Source organism: Brachypodium distachyon, chromosome 3 (genome assembly GCF_000005505.3).
Source record: "Brachypodium distachyon strain Bd21 chromosome 3, Brachypodium_distachyon_v3.0, whole genome shotgun sequence".
NCBI lineage: Eukaryota > Viridiplantae > Streptophyta > Magnoliopsida > Poales > Poaceae > Brachypodium > Brachypodium distachyon.
In genome coordinates, this window is record NC_016133.3 from 14,958,675 (window position 1) to 14,979,447 (window position 20,773).

Genomic DNA, 20,773 nt, shown 5'->3' on the forward strand with positions numbered 1-20,773 from the left:
TTAATAACTGAACTTTTGGTTAAAAGAAACAGAAATAAGGGGTTGAAGGAGAGCCCTTGGATTGAGATTGGATGGCAGATTTTATGAGCTAGGACGACAATAACAACGCCGCTGCAGACGGGTGATTAATTTAATTTATGGGGTCTGTTTGCCTTTTTTTAAAAATGGGTCAACCTACGTGACACATGGAATACCGTTCACGCGGCGCTTCTTTCCCCGCTCGGTTCGACCGCCCGAGCAGGGGGAGCAGCACATGCAGCAGGGCAAAATGTGTCTCGACCTGCTGCTCGCCCACGTTGGCGTCGGACGAGTCATCCTAGGGCGAGCGCGAGTGCGCGGCAATCGGACGGCGCAGAAGCCTAGCATGATTGTGTTTGAATCGGCGGAGGCCACGCGTTTCGTTCCAAGGCAGCGGTATCGGCGACGCGCGCGATCCCATGGCCAGCGACGAGTTGCGCGGCAATCGGACGGCGAAGAAGCCTAGCACTGGTAGAATTATAAAACAAATCTGCCGATGTTCTGACACTCCACCATGACTTGTTCTCAATTGTCTAATATTAGTACTACTAGTTCTGCTGCTGCCTTCTGGTATAACTCGCCTTTTGGACATCGACGAGTACGAAGACGAAGCAGAGCAGCAACCTTGAAGAACGGCCCCGCCGGCGGCAGCAGCCAGCAGCTTGTACTCATACAAGAAAGAAGAGTATAAGGTAACTGTTCCTCCTCTAGAGTGCTTGATTACCGAGTTTTGGGTTTTCGAGTTGGTCTTGTTAAGTTTGGCGGGCAATCGCGGCCGTTGGCGGCGAGTTGGACCGACGAGGGAGGCGGTTCAAGGTGTTGGACGTGGACGGCAACGCCTTGGAAGAGGAAATGAGGCCATGACCATGAGGGAGGCCTCGTTCCAGGTGTTTGACATGGACCGCCGGGTCACCCATGGAGTTCGCTGTGCAGTGCAGGGCATGGACGGCGGTGGCGAGCAAGCGAAGATGAAGAAGGCATCGTTCGAGGTGTTGGGGACGCGCGCGGCTGCGGGTTCGTATTGGCAGAGGAGGTGCTTGATCGAGAAGCTAGCGGCGGCGCCTCGAGGCCGGCAGCCTCGCCGCCGCGGACGCGCCCGTGCCTGCTCCAGAGTCCAGGCTCGTCTTTGTTCCGTCGCCGTTAAGCGTCAAATGCTCTGCTTCGCGTCGCGGGTCACCACGGAGCTGAAATTTCGACCTCTTTCCAGACTGCCGGAATTGAGGTTCACCGTGCCTCTGTGTCGCCGGAATTCTGTTTTTGGGCCGCCGCCGCTGCCGACGTGATCTTCGTACTAATCGCAGTGCTACGGGTGGGACCCAAACAACTAAAAATCAAAATTTGTCCACTTGGCGATAACGCAGGGTGGGACCTCAAAACACGCGCCGTCTCTGTCTCTCTTCCCCCCCCTGGCTTGTTGGGACACACATTCGACTAATAAAATCCGCTGCTCTGTCTCTCTTTCCACCGGGCCCGTGGTATCCATCCATCCCCGCTTCTTCATGTCTGTCAATCAATGGATCAATAGAAAAAAGCTTCTGGTCAAAAGGGTCGCCCTCCCAACGCCGGATCTCATCTCTCTCTCTCTCTCTCTCTCTCTCTCTCTCTTCCCCACCGGCTTCATACGGCGGCACTGCCCCGGACCGGCTTAGGTATGTCACACTGGAGTGAGCCGAACAAGCCCTCAGGCGGTCAGGCCACAGCTTGTCGGCGGCCGGATCGATGGGGAGGCCGGATCTGCCCAATCATCATGCCTCCAGGTCTCCACCCCTCGTGGCGGCGACCATTCTCTTTTCCAATCGGTGGCGGCAGCATCGACGATCTTGCTCGAGCTGCGCCCGATGGGGGAGAGGAGGGACAAGAGACGGTTTTTTTTTTCCTAATAATTCTTCATACCCGGCTACTAGCTTCAGGTCGATCCCTGAACCTCTTTTCTCCTTGTTTCCGTTTAATGTATTGTTTAGGGTCCATCCTATAGGCCATACAATGGATAACACCGTTCATATATTCCACGAATCGAGCAACAGAAAGTGCACTGATGGCACGAATTTAATTTGGGTTGCTCTGTTTAGGGAAACCAGAATGTTGAGCCGGACACTGCTCATTTCTCAAAATTGACGGTACAATTAGATCCACAGCACCATTTTAGCACCACAATGAGCTGTATGGGCATGTTAAGAGAGGTAAAATAAACCAGTTTTGTCTTGTCACTCTTGGGTCGCAGTGATGTTTATATTGTAGCTTGACTGTTTGACTAGAAAATAACACTTAAGAGGTGATTATGAATTTAAATACTGTTACTAAATTAACCTGTCATCAATCATTTAAAGACCTACTCAGAGAAGCTTGCACTGGAGTTATGAATAACTCAAAATAAGCACTTTCCCCTGTATGTTCTATAAGAACCTACTTAGTCATCCAGCTCAACAGAACTCAACTGTCATGGACGTCCGCCTCTAAGCTAGATTCCGTCATGGCCAGCATTACCCTTCCCGAGCTAAACCACCCTTGCAAATAGGTTCCATAGATATCATAGATGGCATGGTAAGCATACCAAATCAGTGGTCATAGCCAGAAAATCACATTTTGGACCAAAGTGAACCAGCATTTTAATTTTTAAGAGTACATGAACTTTGGAGTCTGCCCTGCAAGTTTGAGGGGTTGTTACTGTATTTTACTTTGGCTGGTTCAACAGAAATTGATCACATTTTGGCAATCTATTTGTCATCTGGTTTTCTCATTAAAAGTCAGATTTTTTCGGCCTCGACCTCTTCAGCATAACTTTAGAATAAATTGTTAATTGACACAAACTTCTTTATGGGCTAATAGCAGGTTGTTGCTATTAGCAGCGTGGAGTTGCAGGTGCTGACGATGAATCTAGGACGTAATTCCTCAATCTGTGGATGCTTCGGGCTCAACGATGGAAGCGATTGTCACCCTCGTATTTACAATGAGCAAGATATACTTAACAGCCTTGGTGATGGCAATGTTATGAGCAGCATCAATGGTGGCCCCTGGAGGTCGGTGATGTACCGAGTTCACCTGCAGGACCCTTCTAGGGTGGTGGTTGTCAAGAAGTTGGAGAACAAGACTGCAAGTGCAGTGGATGCCAGTCTGGACGACCGCTGCCAGTCGGAGGTGAACTTGCTGGACAGCATTTGCCATGACAACATCATCAGTCTTGTAGCTTGCATTCTGAAGGACAACTTCATCGTGCTCGTATACGACCACAACGAGAACGGCAGCCTCAACCAGTGGCTGCACTACCCTGAGCTGGCTGCAGAGGGGGTATTGGACTGGCCTACGAGGCTGGCCATTGCCATCGGTGTCGCCAGAGGGATTTACTACCTACACCACGGACGCAACAACCCCATCGTGCACCACAATATCAACTCGTCTAGCATCTTGCTTGACAGAGACCTCAAGCCAAAGATCTCAGGTTTCGATTTTGCACGGGTCAACCTTGCCGAACCTGACCAACCGGTCCCAATCTGGGAGCTCACTGCTGGCAACATGTTCGGGTATACGGCTCCAGGTGAGATTGATCTACAACTTGCTTGATTTGTCTGCCTAATTACAAGGAGAACATAACTCATATATACATGGATCAATTAATGTAACTGCTGCAGAATATATGACTGCGGTGACCTCCAAGGTTGACGTGTACAGCCTCGGTGTGGTGATGCTGGAGCTCGTCACCGGGCGGGTGGCCAACGAAGCTATAGCAGATGGCCACTTGGCAACCTGGGCAGGTAAACATTGCAACCGTCTGATGAAGAATGTTGTTGATTTCAGCCATGTCATCGACATGGCCATCTCAGTCCCAGATCGAGTGCGATACTTCAAGGAGATGTTGGCCATGTTCAGGCTAGGCGTGGCTTGCACCGACAAGGACCCACAGGAAAGGCCACCCATGCATGAGGTTCTATCCCGCCTCCGCAACCGTGGCCATTGATTCAGTCCCGCCTGGTATTTATCAACTGTAAGACTATTATTGCTCGTGACTCTCCTGTGAGAGAGGATAACATAATAAATTGGCTTGTATATGCTCGAATTTGGTCCGCTGTGATTCTTACGATGTATCATGTTTCAGAAATGTTTTCCAAGATTAACAAAGTTTTGGTTCCACACATATTTCATAGAAATTTTACAAAGTTGTATATTGTACCTCAAATAGATACCACTCATCTGTTTTAGTTGTTTAAATTGCGATGAACCCAATCAAACAGTATGACCCATGACAAAATTATTTAGACGATGCACCCAAAGAACTGGATTGTAGAAACAACTCACTGGGTCATGAAATTTTTTCCTCATGGACTAGACAGGGGAAATGAACATTTATCGCTATTGTTCCTAACAATTTATGTCAGTGCAGCAAGGGTTTTGGAGGGGAAAGTGAAGAACAATGAGGAGCCAAGAAGATGGGTGTGTTCTTATTCTTCCAGCCATTTCTGTTAGCACAACCGGAAGTTGAGAGAATGGATACATCAATTCATCTAATCCAACTAAATCAGAACCCGAAAACAGAAGTTGCAAAATCAGATGCTAGGCTTGTCGTGTCGAGCAAAAGCACCGAGATGTGTCCAATATTATAAATAAAAAACCTCAGAACTGAACACCTTTTAGATAATGTCGAGATTGGATATATAATTATATAAGGAACTACTAACAAATCTCAGATGTACCAAATTGATGTATATGCTCCCATCTTATCTGAAGCGGCGATTCGAGCAAGAGAGCATGTCGGAAGCCGTGGACGCATGGTTAGTGGATCGGCAAAGTGTGGAGACTTTTCCCGCAGTGCTCAATTTGTGCTTGAATTTTTGTTCGTGACCCAGTGATTGTTTGTACAATCAGATTATTTGGGTGAATGGTCTAAGTAATTTAACTCTGTTAAATGACAAAAATCGATTCATGGAGCTCAAATGCTATTTATTTGACTAAATTTGGGAATGGTACATGGGTCAAATTATGATTCGGTTCATTGCAATGGCAATCTAAAGAAAAACTAAAGCAGATGATTTTGTTTCGTGCGTGGTACTACACTACAATTGAAATTTCCCGAAATTTCTATGAAAGATGTGTGAAACTGTGAAACCAAAATTTGTTTGGATCTTGAAAATCATGTCTGAAACAAACACATCATCGAAACCACGAAGAAACAAATTTGGAACATGTATCAGACATCCGTTGAACAATTTATTAGGTTATCTGCTCTGACCGTCTCAGAGTTGATAAGCGGCAGGCGAGACCGAATCAGTGGCCACGGTTGCGGAGGCGGCAGTGAACCTTGTGCATGGCTGGCCTCTCCTCTGGCTTCTCGGTGGTGCAATCCACGCCGAGCCTGAACATGGTGGCCATCTCCTTGAGGTATTGCACTCGATCTGGGATGGCCATGTCGACTACGTCCCTGAAATCTCCAGTGTTCTCCATCAGGTGGTTGCAATGTTTCCCTGCCCAGGTTGCCAAGTGGCCATCCGCAACCGCTGCGTTGGCCACCCGACCGGTGACGAGCTCCAACAGCAACATACCAAGGCTGTACACGTCAACCTTGGTGGTGGTCACCATGGTTGCATATTCTGCAGCAATTAAATTGATAGGTCCATAAATATATGCAGTGAAAAATACTGTGTTGAGTTTTGTAGATAAACTAATCTCACCTGGAGCAGTGTAGCCAAACATGTTGCCAGTAGTGAGCTCCCATATCGGCACCGGTTGGTCAGGTCCGGCCAGGTTGACCTGTGCAAAATCGAAGCCTGCAATTTTCGGCTTGAGGCCAGTGTCAATCAGGATGTTTGCAGAGTTGATGTTGTGGTGCACGATGGGGCTCTTGCGTCTGTGGTGCAGGTAGCAGAGCCCTCCTGCAACGGCGACGGCGATGGCCCGCCTCGTTGGCCAGTCCAACACCCTCTCTGCAGGATCATGATGCAGCCACTGGTGGAGGCTGCCATTCTCCTTGTGGTCATAGACGATCAGGATAAAGTTGTCCCTGCGAATCCAATCTGCAAGGCTGATGATGTTGCCGTGGCCAATCCGGCCCAGCAAGTTCACCTCGGACTGACGTCGGCTGTCAAGGCTAGCATCCACTGGTCCACTCTTGTTCTGCAACTTCTTCACGACCACCGGCATCGATGTGTCCTGCGGGGGAACTCGGTACAATACCGAACTCCAGGTGCCACCATCAACAATGTTGCTCATGGCATTGTCGTCACCAAGGTTATTAATCATATATTGCTCGTCGTAACACAAAGCATGACAATTGCTTCTCTTGTGGAGCCAGGAGCATCCACAGGGCGAGAAACTCCATGGACTCATCGTCAGCACCTGCACCACTACACTGGTAATAACAACGACCTGCAATATGAAGAGGTTCGTGTCAATGAGCAATGACTTGCATACATAACAGAATTCAATTCGTTTTGAGCCAAAATGTACAAATAGTAAGAAAAAATGTAGATAAGACTCTCGCGACCATGATGCACATAACCACAACCATTGCTCAATATCCAAAGGAGTTAATTAGCAGAGCTAATCTCAATCCAATAGCATTTAGAGGACCAAAATAAGCAATCAGCATCACAAGTCTTAATTAGTTAATAGAAAATTACTAGAACTAGCAGAGACCATTGCATCCGCACACAGCTACCCAAATATCTCCTAACTGAGCAAATACACAGGCACATCTCTGAACTGTGAAATTCACTAAAGCTCCTATTGCTCATAGCATAAAGCTGATATGATGACTGCGTTGTAATGAATGCGTTATTTGCCTACTTATCTGAATAAAGTGCAAAGAGTGGGCAGCAGAAACTGAACTTTACTACTTTGAGATTAGAGAGCAGGTAATTGTAGATTTCTTCAAATAAATAGATATACTCCTGTAGCAAATATTCAGGCCCAGGAAAAAAGGTTTAGAACCCCTGAAACCAGACTTCAGATTATGCACAACCTGAGCCATTTAAGTTAAGCAAATCAATGAGACATGATAACTAAATGTTTCTTGTTGAAGTTTGATCACCCAAGAAGTCAATTTAATCGTGCTACGGAGTTACTTGTACCCAGAATTGAAGTTAACACCACAAGTATGCCTGTTTGAGCTTTGAGCATGTCACTAGTAAGGTAGTACCACCATTAGTCGACCAAAAACCACATATGCACAAGGGAATCACAACCGTTAATGTACCAAAAATAATGTTCAGCAGGGAGTTGAAACATAATCAGGTTTCAGTCTTCCTTAATCAGGAACCATTAAATTAACCCCATCGTAGAATTAGTTGTTACGGGACATCAAACTAGTATTTTAACTGAATTCGCTCATGCCGTTAGATTAACTACCAGGACCTTTAGAACTAATTAATCATGCCTGGGAATTGGTAATTCCAAGATTCCTAGGACTATAGTTACAACTGATACAGAACATTGTCATGCACCGAGAATTTAGCACTTAACACCAAGGTCCGTAGAAGTAGAGCATACTAGTTTAGTTAGAACTAGAACTCAAAATGAAATTAGAAGACTGCTGTCAAAACTCAAACCAATCAACCAGAATATGTGAATGAATAAAGTCTGAAGGGATTTAATACAACCAAGACAAAATATGGGTACATTGTCAACAACTTGGGTAATTTTTTTTATCTCGTCCAACGCAATGTAGGCGTGCCTCTGCTATTGATACAGTATTTGTGTGGATGGATTTAGAAATTAGAAGAAAAAAAGATAGGAATCGACCTGAAGCTTGAGGCCGGATCTCAGGAATTAGAAGAAGAAAAAATCGAACGCTGGCCGAGCAAGCGTGACCGTTGATGGTGCCGCCACCGAATGGAGAAGGACGGGGGTGAGATGGCCGCCGCCATGGTGGGTCCATGGGTGGAGACATGACCGCCGAGGCAGCGCCAGGAGCTTGGAGCGAGGGGCAAGACATGGAGGTCAGGGACACGAGCCCTCTGCCAGATCCGGGCCGAGCTAGCAACCTAAGCAAGGGCAGCGCGGGTGCCGGCGCTCGGCGGTCGATTATTTTGACGGGAAGTGCCGAGGCGAGAGAGAATGGAGACAGCAGCAGCAGGGGTTAAGGAAATGAAAAAAAAAATCCTATAAGATCAGGTCTAATACTTGAGCAAGTTAGACCCGTCCCAGAAGATGACACGTATGCTGCACGAACTTGGAGCCTTTCTTCCCCACGCGCCCGAACGCAGACTTCAAACGCACGACGGCACAAGCTTAGCTAGCTTTGGGTTGGGGGCGCCCACCGCCACCGCCAAAGCGCAAGCGCGCCGCCTCTCTACTCCGTGAACTGCGCGCGCCCCAGCGTGGTGCTCCAGCTTCTCCTACGAGGATCTCGCGGCGCCGCCAAAGCCCGTAGACAGCACGTCACCCAGAATGGCACGGCGCCGCCGCCGGCGATCCACTGGCATTAAGGGCCAAGAGGAAGAGGTCCCGTCCGTTCGAGAAACTAGCGGCGCGACGTCGAGGAGACTTGCGCCGCCATCCGTTCGCGCGCTGGCCACGGCCTCGATCTTGCGCACCTCCTGCAGTTGGGCCGCCGAGATGAACCCGCCAGCGCGGCGAGTTCAAGTTGCATTTGACGCCGCGCGCGCGTTCTACCCGGCGCGCGAACCAACCACCAAACACCAGACCGAATCGAAAACCCAAAACCCCGAAAACTAGTCTGGATCGGAGGAGGATCGCGAGGTTTACCCGGTATATCTAAAAGCTGCCGCTCGTCGGTCCCAGAGTTGATGCTGCCCCAACGCGCGCCCTTACGTGTTTGCTCACAACCCTCAACTTCTCGCCGTGGTTAGTTTGCTCCACTCCCCAAAGCAAAACAACGGCATATAAAGCACCATTTTTTCACTAGTTTATGCATCATGGCATATGGTGCGTGCCCTCCGCGATCGGACATCGGCGCGATCAGCCCGTCTCTCCCATCGAGACTAGCAGAACCCATTCTATAATGCTTAAAAAATAAATAAAGGAAGAGGGCGCGCGATCTGGACGGGGGTGAGTGGATGCAGAGCTGCAAAATTATGACCTTGAGGGTACCTTTGATCTTTTTTAGTTCAACCAAATGAACTAAAATTTCAAAATGACACAACATTTTAAAGATCAAGTTCATTTATTTGAACTAAGCAGGATTAAAGAGTACCCTGAGACTCACCGTGCAGCTCTGTGGATGGCAAGAAAAGAGAGAATGTTAGCCGACGCCGGACGTCGAGCTGGAGACCCACGGCTCGCCCTCACGTTCGTCCAAGTGTGACCGGGCCCACCCGTGCAGTAGGACACCCTTCCACGGCTAATGAGGCCTACGCAGTTCACGGCTAGTGACCCACGGCTCCCTCACGTTCGTCCAAGTGTGACCGGGCCCACCCGTGCAGTAGGACACCCTTCCACGGCTAGTGAGGCCTACGCGGTTCAACAGTCGAATAACACCAGGCTTCTTCCCGCGATGACGGATATTATGTGGAGCACGAGGTGGGTCCCACCCTGGCCAAGAGCATTGGATTCCACGGACTACTCCCTTCCATGTGGGCCCAGCCTAACCTCGCCTCGGTCCTTGTGCGCACCTTTTGCCTTGGTCAAATTTAGCTTGCCTGTGGGTGAGTTTTGACGGGGACGACGTCACCCAGCGGTGCCACGACGCCGGCCGGAGGCGGGGGCGCTCTCAAACCAGACGTCGGCAATTCATGCACAAATAGTGGATAAACCAACCATTCAAATTATCTAACGGAGCAGCCTTTCCCATTTGTTACAAGATTTGTCTCACTAATTATGAAGAGAGTTATGTACCAGACCTCTTTTAATTTCTAGTCAATTTTTTATTTCATAGGACACATCTCAGCACATTCGCTCAAAATGATTCCAGTTTTTAATTGTAGCTGAATGCTAAAAATGGTTGTTACTCGCAACAAAAGCGCATTTGTTTACTTTGAGCACTATCTGATATTAATTGGTTTACTTGAATCGATGGTATCTTTTCCTGCGGTTTCTGGTTGTGCTAACAGAAATGGCTGGAAGAAAAAGAATACTGTCCATTTTCTTGGCTCCTTGCTGTTCTAGTTGTACTCCTTTTCTAGTCCATGTGGAAAAATTTGTTCATGACCTAGTTAGTTGTTTGTGCTACCTGATAATCCATGTGTATGGTCCGAAAAAACTCGATCATATTCTGATACGGTTCATCGCAATGTCAATTTCAGTGACATTTTTTGTGTGTGTGGTGTCTACTGAGATAAAGTTTAGAATTTTGCAAACTTTCTATGAAATACTTGAGTCAAATCTTGGAAAACCTTCAGAAACAAGACAATACATTTTCAAAACCAAAGCAAAACATATTTGAAATGTACGTGAGGCTTCCACAAAACAAGTTATGTTTGGTGCTGCCCACTTTCACCACTGAATCACAAGCAATTATAGTCAGCCTCTGGGTTGATGATACATAACAGGCGAGATTGAATCAGCGGCCACGGTTGCGGAGGCGGTAGAGAACCTCGTGCATGGATGGCCTCTCCTGCGGCTCCTTGACGGTGCAATCCACACCCAGCTTGAACACGGCAGCCATCTCCTTGAGGTATCGTGCTCGATCTGGGATGGCCATGTCGACGATGCCGCTGAAATCTCCAGCGTTTTCCATCAGGCCGTTGCAATGCCTCCCTGCCCAGGCTGCCAGGTGGCCATCCACAATGGCTTTGTTGGCCACCCGCCCAGTGACGAGCTCCGGCAGCACCACACCGAAGCTGTACACGTCGACCTTGGCGGTCACCATAGTCGCATATTCTGCAGCAATAAAATTGATCCATGTAAAAATACATTGTTCAGTTTTGTAATTAGGCGCACGGGCAATTAAGTATGTTGTAGATGAAACCTAACTTGGAGCTGTGTAGCCAAACATGTTGAGAGCAGTGGGCTCGTGGATTGGCACCGGCTGGTCATGTCCGGCAAGGCTGACCTGTGCGAGATCGAAGCATGCGACCTTGGCCTTGAGGTCAGTGTCAAGCAATATGCTGGCAGAGTTGACGTTGTGGTGCACGATGGGGTTGTTGCGTCCATGGTGCAGGTAGTAGAGCCCTTCAGCGGAACCAATGGCGATGCCCCGCCTCGTCGGCCAGTCCAGAATCCTCCCCTGTGCACCCAGCTGGGGGGATCAGCAGGGTTGTGCAGCCACTGGTAGAGGCTGCCGTTCTCCTTGTGGTTGTAGACGAGCACAATGAAGTTGCTTTCCCTAAAGCAATCTTCAAGACTGATGATGTTGTTGTGATGAATGCTTCCCAGCAAGTTTACCTCGGACTGGCATTGGTTAGTGAGACCGGCATACTCTGCATTTCCACCCTCGTTCTGCAGCTTCTTCACGACCACCGCCCTGGATTGATTCGGCAGCTGAACTCGGTAAAGTACTGATGTCCAGGTACCACCATTGATGATGCTCATGGCATTGGCATCCCCAAGGTTGTTAAGTACATCTTGCTCATTATAGATCAGAGGGTGACGATTGCTTCTCTCGCTGTACCCGAAGCATCTGCGGATCGAGACTTTCCATCCTGGATTCATCTTCAGCACCTGCACCTCCACATTGCTAATAGCAATGCCCTGCAACATGAAAAGGTTCGTGTCAATGTGCAGTGACTTGCATAACAGAATTGGATTAGTTTTGAGCCAAAGTATTTCAGTACAAATAATCAGAAAATATAGATAAAAGAAAAGAGGATCTCTCCCGGTCATGGATGCACACAACTACAGCCAGAGCTCAATTACCCTGGATAGCTAGGTACAGGAGCACCATATGATGAGTTTACATGCACATGACTTGTAACTAGCTATCCAGAGGAGTTAATTAGCAGAGCTAATCTCAGTCCAACAGTATTTAGCATTTAGGGGACCAAAATAAGCAATCAGCATCACAAGCCTGAAGTACTTAATAGAACTAGCAGAGACCATTGCATTAGCATACAGATACTCATATATCTCCAGAATTATGCAAAGCATGGTAAAGCACATAGCAAAACCACCAAAATAATAAGAACAAGTGCATTATGAACTCCCGTTCCTTTTTTTCGCAAAGCTGAGCATAATTATTTATGTAGCAGAACCAATTGTTTACTAGAACCAAACAATAGCTAGCCTAACATCCTGAAATATATATAAGAAATGCATAGTGTATTACTGGAGGAAATTATTCCACTATAGCACACTACCGTCTGTACATGTTGTTGGTTTCCAACTGAACAAACACGAAAGCACATCGCTGAGCCGAGAAATACACTTAAGCTCCTATTCCTGATAGCATAAAGCTGCTGATATGATGGTTGCTCTGTGAACAAAATGCCTTATTTGCCTACTTATTTGAATAAAGCGCGGACTTTAGTACTTTGAGACCAGAGAGCAGGTAATTACAGATTTCTTTGCTAGACATAGATATACTCTGTAGCCAGGAAGAAACCCCTGAAACCAGCCCTCAGGTTATGTAACTTGGCCACTTTAGTCAAGCAAATCAATGAGGCATGATAACTAAATGTTTCATGTCGAAGTTCGGTCACTCAAGAAGTGCCCAATTTAATCATGCTTCAGGATTACTTATCCCCGTAATTTCAGTTAACGCTGCAAGCATACTTGTGTCAGCTTTGAGCACGTAACTAGTCGACCAAGAACCACCTATCCACATGGCAATCACAACCATTAATGTACCTAAATTAGTGTCACCAGGGAGTAGAAACTTACTCAGATTTTGGTCTGTTCTTAAGCAGGAAGCCATTAAGTTAAACCCATCATAGAATTATTTCCTTAAAGTAACACTCGCGTCATCTTGGCATTCTTCTAATACAAAACGACACACTCTTAGCCTCTTAGGTGTGTGTTCGAGAGAAAAAAAATCCAGTATTTTGAACAGAATTTACTCATGCTATTAGATACGTAACAACCAGGAACTTTAGAACTAACTAATATTGCCTGGGAATTGCTAGTTCCAAGATTCTAACTAGGACTATAGGTACAACTGTACAGAACATAGGCATGCACCATGTATTTACTACTACCTCCGAAGTGTCGCAGTTTTGAACTAGGTGTGTAGAAGTAGATTATAATAGTTAAGTTAGAACTAAACTCAAAATCAAATTAGAATATTGTCAAACCCAATCATCCAGAATATGTTAATGAATAAACTGTGAAGATAAAATATGGCTACATTGTCAAGCACTTGGGTTAAAAAAAAATCTCTGGTGCAATACAAGCTTCTCAATGTAGGTGTGGCTAATCAAAGACTCTGCTATCGACGCACTAATTGTGTGGATGGAATTGGAAACAAGCAAAAAAAAACAAAGTTTAGGAATCGACCTGAAGGTTTGTGGCTGGGTTCCTCTCAGGGGTCAGGAATATTTTTTTAAAGAAAAAATCGAGCGTAGGTCGAGCAAGCAAGACCGTTGATGGTGTGCCTCCGCCGAATGGATCGATAAGGACGGTGGCGAGATCGTCGCCGCCGTGGTGGTGGGTGGAGACATGACCGGCGGGGCAGCAGGACGAGCTGGGAGGCAGGAAAAAACATGGAGATCCGGGCCGAGCTGGCAACGAAAGCAAAGGGCAGCGTCGCCGCCGCTGGATCCGGTGGGGGACGCGGCGAAGAGGGGGCACGGCTGTATTGGGCTAGAGAGGAAAGCGAGGGTCGATTATATTCTGACGGGAAGAAGGAACACGGGAAGGCAGAGAGTGAGATGGGGAGAGCGGAGGAGGGGGTTAAACCGCTAGACCCAAGGAAAGGTGAAGGAAGTGCTCCTACTAATAATAAGTGAATTATTTTAATCGAATGTGGGTCCTACTCTACTGACGCTGGGCCGGTCGGCCAATGGGAGTGCCGTCTACCAAAACCAAAGAAAAACAAAAACAGAGGCCCGTACGTCGACCGTCGTCGTAGGCGGTGCCTAAACCAGAGAAGACGCCGGCAGTGGCGAGGCGATCCACCGGGAAATCAATGGCAAGGGGAAGAAGGAAGAGGTCCCTTAAAATAACAGATGGTCTGCCGGATCCAATGGTGGTACCAATTCCTCGAGAAAGTAGCAGGCTAGCAGCAGGAACGAGTAGGGGAGTCGGGGATCGATATGCATGCAAATCGCATCAGGCACACGCATGACCTTGCCGGAGTTGACGCCATGATCCGTCGGCGGCGCGCTGTGGTCCGGCTCCGGGCTCCGAGAGCTCTGGCTTGCTTATATCTGCGCGTCTGGGCCGCCGAGATGAACCCGGGTCGCGCGCCGCCCAAGTGCAACGCCTACACGTGCTCCTTCCGCGACTCGGCGGCCGCGAGGCGCGCACGCATGGAACTCCCCCGCGAAGGCTCGAACGCCTTCTCTCTCCTTCTACTCGCCGCCGTACGTCCTGCTGCAGCTCGACGGGCCAGAGCCGGTCGCCTTCCACGTCCTACACCTACCTTGAACGCCTCTGCCGCGCGTCCAGCGACAGGCCGCGGCGAGGTCAAGGAAACCACCACCAAACACCAGAGAGAATCGGAAACACCAAAACGTAGTACTGTAGAATCTCTGGAGGAGGGTCGAGCGAGGTTACCTTAGTGGTATACCTTAGTGGTATAAGCTTCCCGGAATCAAAACCCATGATTGAATAATGCTCGTATTTATACTCTTAAAAGAACAAGATGCATGTCTTGTACCCAAAAAAGAAGCATGCGATCTACGAGGAGGAGGGAGCCCTGCCTTCACCATCCGTCTACCGCTCCACGGGCAGCCTCCGCGGTTCAACGATTGAATAAACTATATTTATGTTATGAGCATTTTACTCCCCGCTCGCCCTGAACATTGCGGACGTGCGGGATGACGTGGACGCCACAACGCTGGCATCTGGGTCCCCTTTGGCTTTGGCAGTCGAGGGTTTTTCTTGGGGCAAAGGGGGAAATAATCCTAGGAGACCGGTCTCTCGGTGCATGCTATGCCACATGTCACAAGATGGATGTGTTCTGGATCTTTTTTTTATTTCTTGTTCATATTTCTTAATATGACGAATCTAGAGACAAAGTCGTGCGATTGCATTAACTCAAAATTATCCTTTTACTTATTTATTTGTTCTGCAAATATCGACACACATCAGGGTGTTTTAATTTTTGTGTGGGTTCCCCCCTACATCCTACGTGGGTCCGTCACTGCTAATCCTGAAAGAGTTGACATCGTCAACCCCTCTGATCCATGGTAAATGTTGCTGATTTAGTATCATCAACCAAAGTGGCACGGCTGTATTGGACGAGACGAGAGAGCAAAGCGACGGTAATACTCGTTAGATCGCTCGATCCTAAAGCCTTTTGCTCTCCCCACTAATCCACCTCGTACGACAGGTCCAGCACTGGGTCTCGCTCGGCATGGATCGAACAGGACTATTTTACGTCCATCTACAGAGTTCTAAACAAAAGCTCGCCAGGGAGTATTTTACACTGCATCTACAGAGTTGTAGCAAAAAAAGAATTATTATTGTAAGAGACTCGCATGTGGGTCCTACTGCGCTGACGGTGGGCCATGGGATAGGACAAGAACACCTCCCAGCGCCCAAACCAGAGTCGAAGGCGGTGCCGAGACCAAACCAAGACGCCAGCGGCGCGGCGGACAGGCGATCCACTGGGCAGTGGAAAGGGCAAGAGGTCCCAACTCCCAAGAGACTCTCTAATCCAACCGTGGCATCAAATTGGACAGAGTAGCAGAATACATCACTACACCACGTATGTGATTCGGAGGCATTTTGAAAAGCCTCAAAAAGAGGGCAAAATGCCTTCAAAAGTGTTTGGAGGCTTTATAAAAAATGACAAGGAAGTTGGGGAAGGAAAATGTCATTGAAGGCATTTCTAAAAATTGACTTCGAAAGTAGTTTTGGAGGCTTTTTGTAAAATGCCTTCAACGGTCATTCAAGGCAAACTGAAAATTGCCTTCAATAGTCTTTCAAGTCAAACTGAATAATTAACTTCAATAGTGAATGGAGTCATTGACATAAAAACCTTCAATATACCTTGTATGACAAGAACAGGGTTTTTAGTTCATTGTACTGTTGTTCCATCCTATAACTTTGGGCCATCATTGAAGTTTGATTTGTTGCTAACTTATCCACCATAAGCTTAAGCTCCTTATTCTCTTGCGTTGTTTCTTCAAGTTTAGCCAAAGCTTCGGCAAGGCGCTGAGAAGCCCCTCCACCTGCAAGTAGTCCAAGGCCATACCTTCCTTTTTTAGCTTGTGGGAACACTGTTGAGTACAGATCAGTATCATGTGCTTCCTCTCCAATAAGAGATGGATCTGCTTCAGGTGCTTTTTTAATCTCACCCTAAAAAGCAAGAACAAACAATAATAAGAGATGGTTCTGGTTCAAGTGCCTCAAGTGCTCTTCATTATCAAGTCATATCCATTACCAAAACAAACCTAGTCGCATAAATTAAAATACCTACAATTTAGCACCACTATACATATCAACCGGAGTTCCATCTTTTTTTGTATGTGTAATGCTATACAACTCAGCGCGCCCAACTTTTCTGCCCTCTTTGAGCACCTAGAATAATATGAATTGATGTTAACCATTCAAATCAGCATTGCTCCTAGAACAAGAATTGAGCTATTGCATTAAATTAATACCTTTTGGTCAAGGACATCAGCAAAACTTCGTGATCCTGTTGTGTGCTTCCCATTTTCCTGTGTAGCTCGGTTTGCTTTCAGTTGCTCAGATTTAGCCTACATAGTACAGAAACAAAAGTGGTGAATATTAATAATGTGCATTCACCTTTATGTTGGTATGGAACAGATGAGTAGCTAGGTACCTTAGCATTATCAGTTTTCCAATACCTGACCAATGTCTCCCATTGATCGGGGGGATTCTATGTTCACAACCATTGGAATATTAATAATGTGCATTCTCCCAGTATGGCAACTGAAAGAAGCAGCTTCTCTTCTTGAATGTACGTGAGATGATGCTGTCCACATCATCCTCTTCCTCCTCGGCACCCCGACGCCGCTTCTTATTCTTCTTCTCCTTTTGCAATTTCCCATAGGTGGTCTTTATGTGCTTTGTCAAATTGGAAATGTCATAGCCAGAAACTTGAATAGGAGCCTCACGAAACTTTATTGGGTCTAGGAAAATCTGTCTGAAACAAGATAGCATATCGTCGAAACCAAGGCGAGACAAATTTGGAACATAGATGAGATATCATCAAAATAACTTATTAAGCTATCTGCTCTCACCACCGAGTCACCAGCAGTAATAGACGGCCACAGAGTTGATACATAGCAGGTGAGACACCGAATCAACGGCCACGTTTGCGAAGGTAGCAAAGAACCTCGGACATGGCTGGCCTCTCCTGCGGGTCCTTGATGATGCAAGCCACACCCAGCCTGAACATGGCTGCCATCTCATTGAGATATCGTGCTCGATCTGGGATGGCTTTGTCGACAATATGGGACGGAGGGAGTATCATCTTCCAAGACAATGCCTTCAAAAAGATGAAGGCGCATGTATATTGGCTTTGCCTTCATTTTTTGATCCAAAAATCAAACAGAAAATCCGGGGTGGTTTACTTGCGCCTAGTTCAGTTAAGTCTAGCTACTTTCATGCTATAGTAACAACCCCTCAATTTGCAAGGTGCGCCCAATTTGGTTCACTTTGGTCCAAAATGTGCTTAATCAAGCCATGCTACAAAGACGTCCTATCCAACAAGGACGACACATGTCATGTACAATGTGTGTGTAATCTGACTATCTCATTTTTCTTTTTTTCTTCCTTTCTCTCGTCTCGTGTCTTTGTAATCTTCTATGCATGATCATGTTACTTTAGATCGTTCCCCAGCTATTTAAATGAAAATTGCTTTTGTTTCCCCAGCTATTTAAATGAAAATTGCTTAATCAGAATTGTTGCCCCAGCTATTTTAATGAAAAATGCTTAATCAGAATTGTTGCCCTTCAGAACATAGGTGTCCAAATAAATGATTTACGGACGATATTAGTAGTACTCCCTCAATCACTGATTTAGTACAATCCCTCAAGCAGTACTCCCTGCCGGAGGAAGTAGTATATATTGCGTAACCAAACAGTCATGGTACAATTAATTTAAACAAGATTGCCATCGGGGCTAGTACTTACAGCAGGCAAGTGCGATGGTACTGACGCGGTCTGCGCAGGCGACCACAGCGAAGACTCCCGCCGGCGCCCAAACCAGAATAGAATCCATGGTGGGTTGGAGGCCTGGAGGCCTGGAGACATGATCGGCCAGATCCAGATTCCGATGGCCCAATCGATCCGGCCGACGGCAACCTAAGCGCGCAGGGGGCAGCGCAGCCGCCGCTCGTTCCGGTGTGGGTGAAGCCGATTTGGAAGAGATCCGTTGCGGGGTGAAGCCGATTCGGGAGAGAGAGAGGCACGGGGGGGAGTCTCGGGCTCTCGGCCGCTTTTGATGAGAAGAATAATTTATTGCCGTCTTGACTATTTTTAAGGTTGCCTGTGGGTCCTACTCGAGGGAGGAAGCATGTCTCCACGGGTGATCGTGGCGTGGAAATGTGGAATGGATGGCGCCCGAAACAGAGACTGAAGAAAGGGGTATGGCTGGCGGCAGGACACATCCACCGGTGAATTCGAAGCGGCGACGGCGGGTGCTGGCATTGAGCATTCGCCGCGGATTCCCGCCGCCAACTTGCCACACTCAAGCCAAACCGCGCCAATCGAAAACCCAAAACGTACTACTCCGTACTACACAGCGTTAAACTCTGCAAAAATAGGGCGAGGAGGAGGAAAGCATACATGGTTACCTACCTAGAGAGTAGAGTGCATACAAGCTGCCGCCTGCCGCCACCGTAGCTGGCTTGGCCACCTTCTAATGTACAGGCGAGGCCAGCGATCTGAAGCTCAAGCTCTCCCGTCTTCGGGCCACCAACAATAATACGAGTACAGTACTAGTCTTCGGCTTTCATCTTAGTGGGAACAAGTATTTAAAGGGCGTTGGCACAAGCTGCCCAAAATGGCCTCTGGTCTTGTTTACTGAGGGAGTTGGCCCAAGGGGGACAAAATGGCCTCTGGTCTTGTTTAAGGGGGGGATGCTCCTGACATCATCATGTGATCTCTCCAGCCCGCGCGGCTCTGGACCAATCAGATTTATTTATTTATTTTTAACGAAACACAGCGATTTTTTTTTTTGAACAGCCAACACAGCGAATTTTATTATAGTAAAAAAACAAGGAGATACAGGCATCGTGGAAATTCCACGACAATCGACGATGCTAGGGTCGCAGCCGACGTCACATGTACGTAATTACGTTCATTGGTCCTAAACAAGTAAGTCAACCCGCCGACCCGGCCCAGACCAAACCGGCTTCACGGTTTTTGGGCTGGTTGGGTTAACACGGGTCTACCGACACCAACCGAGCCGTGCAGCACCACACACTGCGGGCCTTTTCTCGCTGGATTGCACAGAAATCGCTGCTCGCATTGGAGCTTCTTCGGTTCGGTTACCTTCTTCTATTAACTGATGGACTGGTTTTCTAAAAAAAACAAAAAAAGGAGTGTGATAGACTGATACTCAAGTGCGCGGAGCGGCGATGCTGATCCAGGAGAGCGCCATGAGTGATGAGACCTCCGACCGGAAAAAACCGGAGCTGGAACTCTCTGCGGCCTGTTTAGCGCTCTGGACTAGATGGTGGGCAACTGGACCGGGGAAAACCGGATGACCTGGGCGGTTTCGGTGAAAACCCGTGAACCGGCCGGTTTGGCTCGAACCGCCCGGTTCGATTCCTGTCCAAAACACCGCGCGATATAATACGTGCGCGAAAGGGGGATCGAACTCACGACCTGGGCCTAATAACAACCTGACCTACCGGTGCTTGTTTGTTATACAAAGCACAACAATCTTTTTATTTTTATATTCACAGCGTTGGGCCTGTTTTGGTCAGGGTTCTGGACCCTTATTTCCACTTGGGATGTATGTCGCCGGTTGGCCTTGAACCAGTTCGGCCCACTTCGCGAGATTTGAAACCAGGCACGATGATGTTCTCTAAAAGAAAAAAGGCACGATGCTGCTACAACGTGGACCAAAAGTCAGTTAAATGCTTGTTTTTTTGGTACTTGGGGTTTTAAACATGTGACAAAAATTTAGTGTTGCTCGAAAATATTCACGTCAACTACTCTTAATTGCAGGTTACACTAATTTTTTGCAGCATTTAGTTAAAAATATACTATTTTATATCTTAAAAAACCAGACCGGTTCAACGGTGAACTCGCGGTTTGACCGGAAAAACCTGAACCGAGAGCCTCGCCGGTTCGGTCACCGGTTCGGTTTTCAAAACTAGGGGCTGGACTCTTTGGTGTCGTTCCGGACAAGCTGGAAGCTGACACGGCGTCTACCTCAGAAGGAGAGGAGTAGGGACGCAGATTCAGTGAAGTAATGCCCCCGATTTGGGCTGGCTTTCCGTGGGACTCACGTGTCAGCCACCTAAAGGCACGTGAATCCTTCTCCGAGGAGTAGCCTGTGCGGAACTTAACAGAAATTCGCTCAGCATGACTCCAATTTTTTACTATAGCAAAATACTGGAATGCTAGCTTGATTGCTTAAGCACATTGGTCTACTCCCAGAATCGGTTTGTTTATTTCCAACATCAATGAAGCATCTGATTTCGCCATCTTGTATTTTCTGATTTCAACTGGATTAGTTGAACTGATCTTCTCTCAGTTTCTCGTACCCTCGTAGTTCTCCCACTTTTCTCCCCGAAACACTTGTTATACTGACATAATGGTTAGAAGAAATGAAGAATCATATTAAT

The 20,773-nt window shown here is 47.4% G+C and overlaps 3 protein-coding genes across 12 annotated transcripts; 1 reads left to right on the top strand and 2 right to left on the bottom strand.

Annotated features, from left to right (window-relative positions):
- Positions 1-566: 566 nt before the first annotated feature.
- On the top strand, positions 567-4,145 carry LOC100826666 (MDIS1-interacting receptor like kinase 1). Of its 8 annotated transcripts, XM_024460833.1 has the most exons (4): positions 1,476-1,928; positions 2,865-3,550; positions 3,645-3,767; positions 3,883-4,145. In XM_024460833.1, the coding sequence occupies exons 1-4, from the start codon at positions 1,738-1,740 to the stop codon at positions 3,885-3,887; spliced, it is 1,005 nt and encodes a 334-aa protein (XP_024316601.1). In that variant the 5' UTR covers positions 1,476-1,737; the 3' UTR covers positions 3,888-4,145. The 8 variants fall into 8 exon arrangements, with proteins under 8 accessions (XP_024316602.1, XP_024316603.1, XP_024316601.1 ...); XM_024460834.1 differs by lacking the exon at positions 1,476-1,928 and adding an exon at positions 567-710 and having other exon boundaries at positions 2,848-3,550; positions 3,645-4,145; XM_024460835.1 differs by lacking the exon at positions 1,476-1,928 and adding an exon at positions 582-710 and having other exon boundaries at positions 2,845-3,550; positions 3,645-4,145.
- Positions 4,146-5,102: 957 nt separating this feature from the next.
- LOC100826978 (receptor protein-tyrosine kinase CEPR1) lies at positions 5,103-8,828 on the bottom strand. Of its 2 annotated transcripts, none has more exons than XM_024460836.1 (3): positions 8,713-8,828; positions 5,679-6,372; positions 5,103-5,597 (listed from the first exon to the last, which is right to left on the bottom strand). In XM_024460836.1, the coding sequence occupies exons 2-3, from the start codon at positions 6,331-6,333 to the stop codon at positions 5,275-5,277; spliced, it is 978 nt and encodes a 325-aa protein (XP_024316604.1). In that variant the 5' UTR covers positions 6,334-6,372; positions 8,713-8,828; the 3' UTR covers positions 5,103-5,274. The 2 variants fall into 2 exon arrangements, with proteins under 2 accessions (XP_024316604.1, XP_003571467.2); XM_003571419.4 differs by lacking the exon at positions 8,713-8,828 and adding an exon at positions 7,747-8,075.
- A 1,449-nt stretch (positions 8,829-10,277) lies between these two features.
- On the bottom strand, positions 10,278-18,438 carry LOC100827893. 2 transcript variants are annotated; one of them, XM_024460831.1, is made up of 6 exons: positions 17,214-18,438; positions 16,818-17,116; positions 16,611-16,706; positions 15,997-16,305; positions 10,879-11,595; positions 10,278-10,785 (listed from the first exon to the last, which is right to left on the bottom strand). In XM_024460831.1, exons 2-6 carry the CDS (start codon positions 17,019-17,021, stop codon positions 10,768-10,770), a joined length of 1,344 nt encoding a protein of 447 aa, XP_024316599.1. In that variant the 5' UTR covers positions 17,022-17,116; positions 17,214-18,438; the 3' UTR covers positions 10,278-10,767. The 2 variants fall into 2 exon arrangements, with proteins under 2 accessions (XP_024316599.1, XP_024316598.1); XM_024460830.1 differs by having other exon boundaries at positions 10,278-11,595.
- Positions 18,439-20,773: the final 2,335 nt, after the last annotated feature.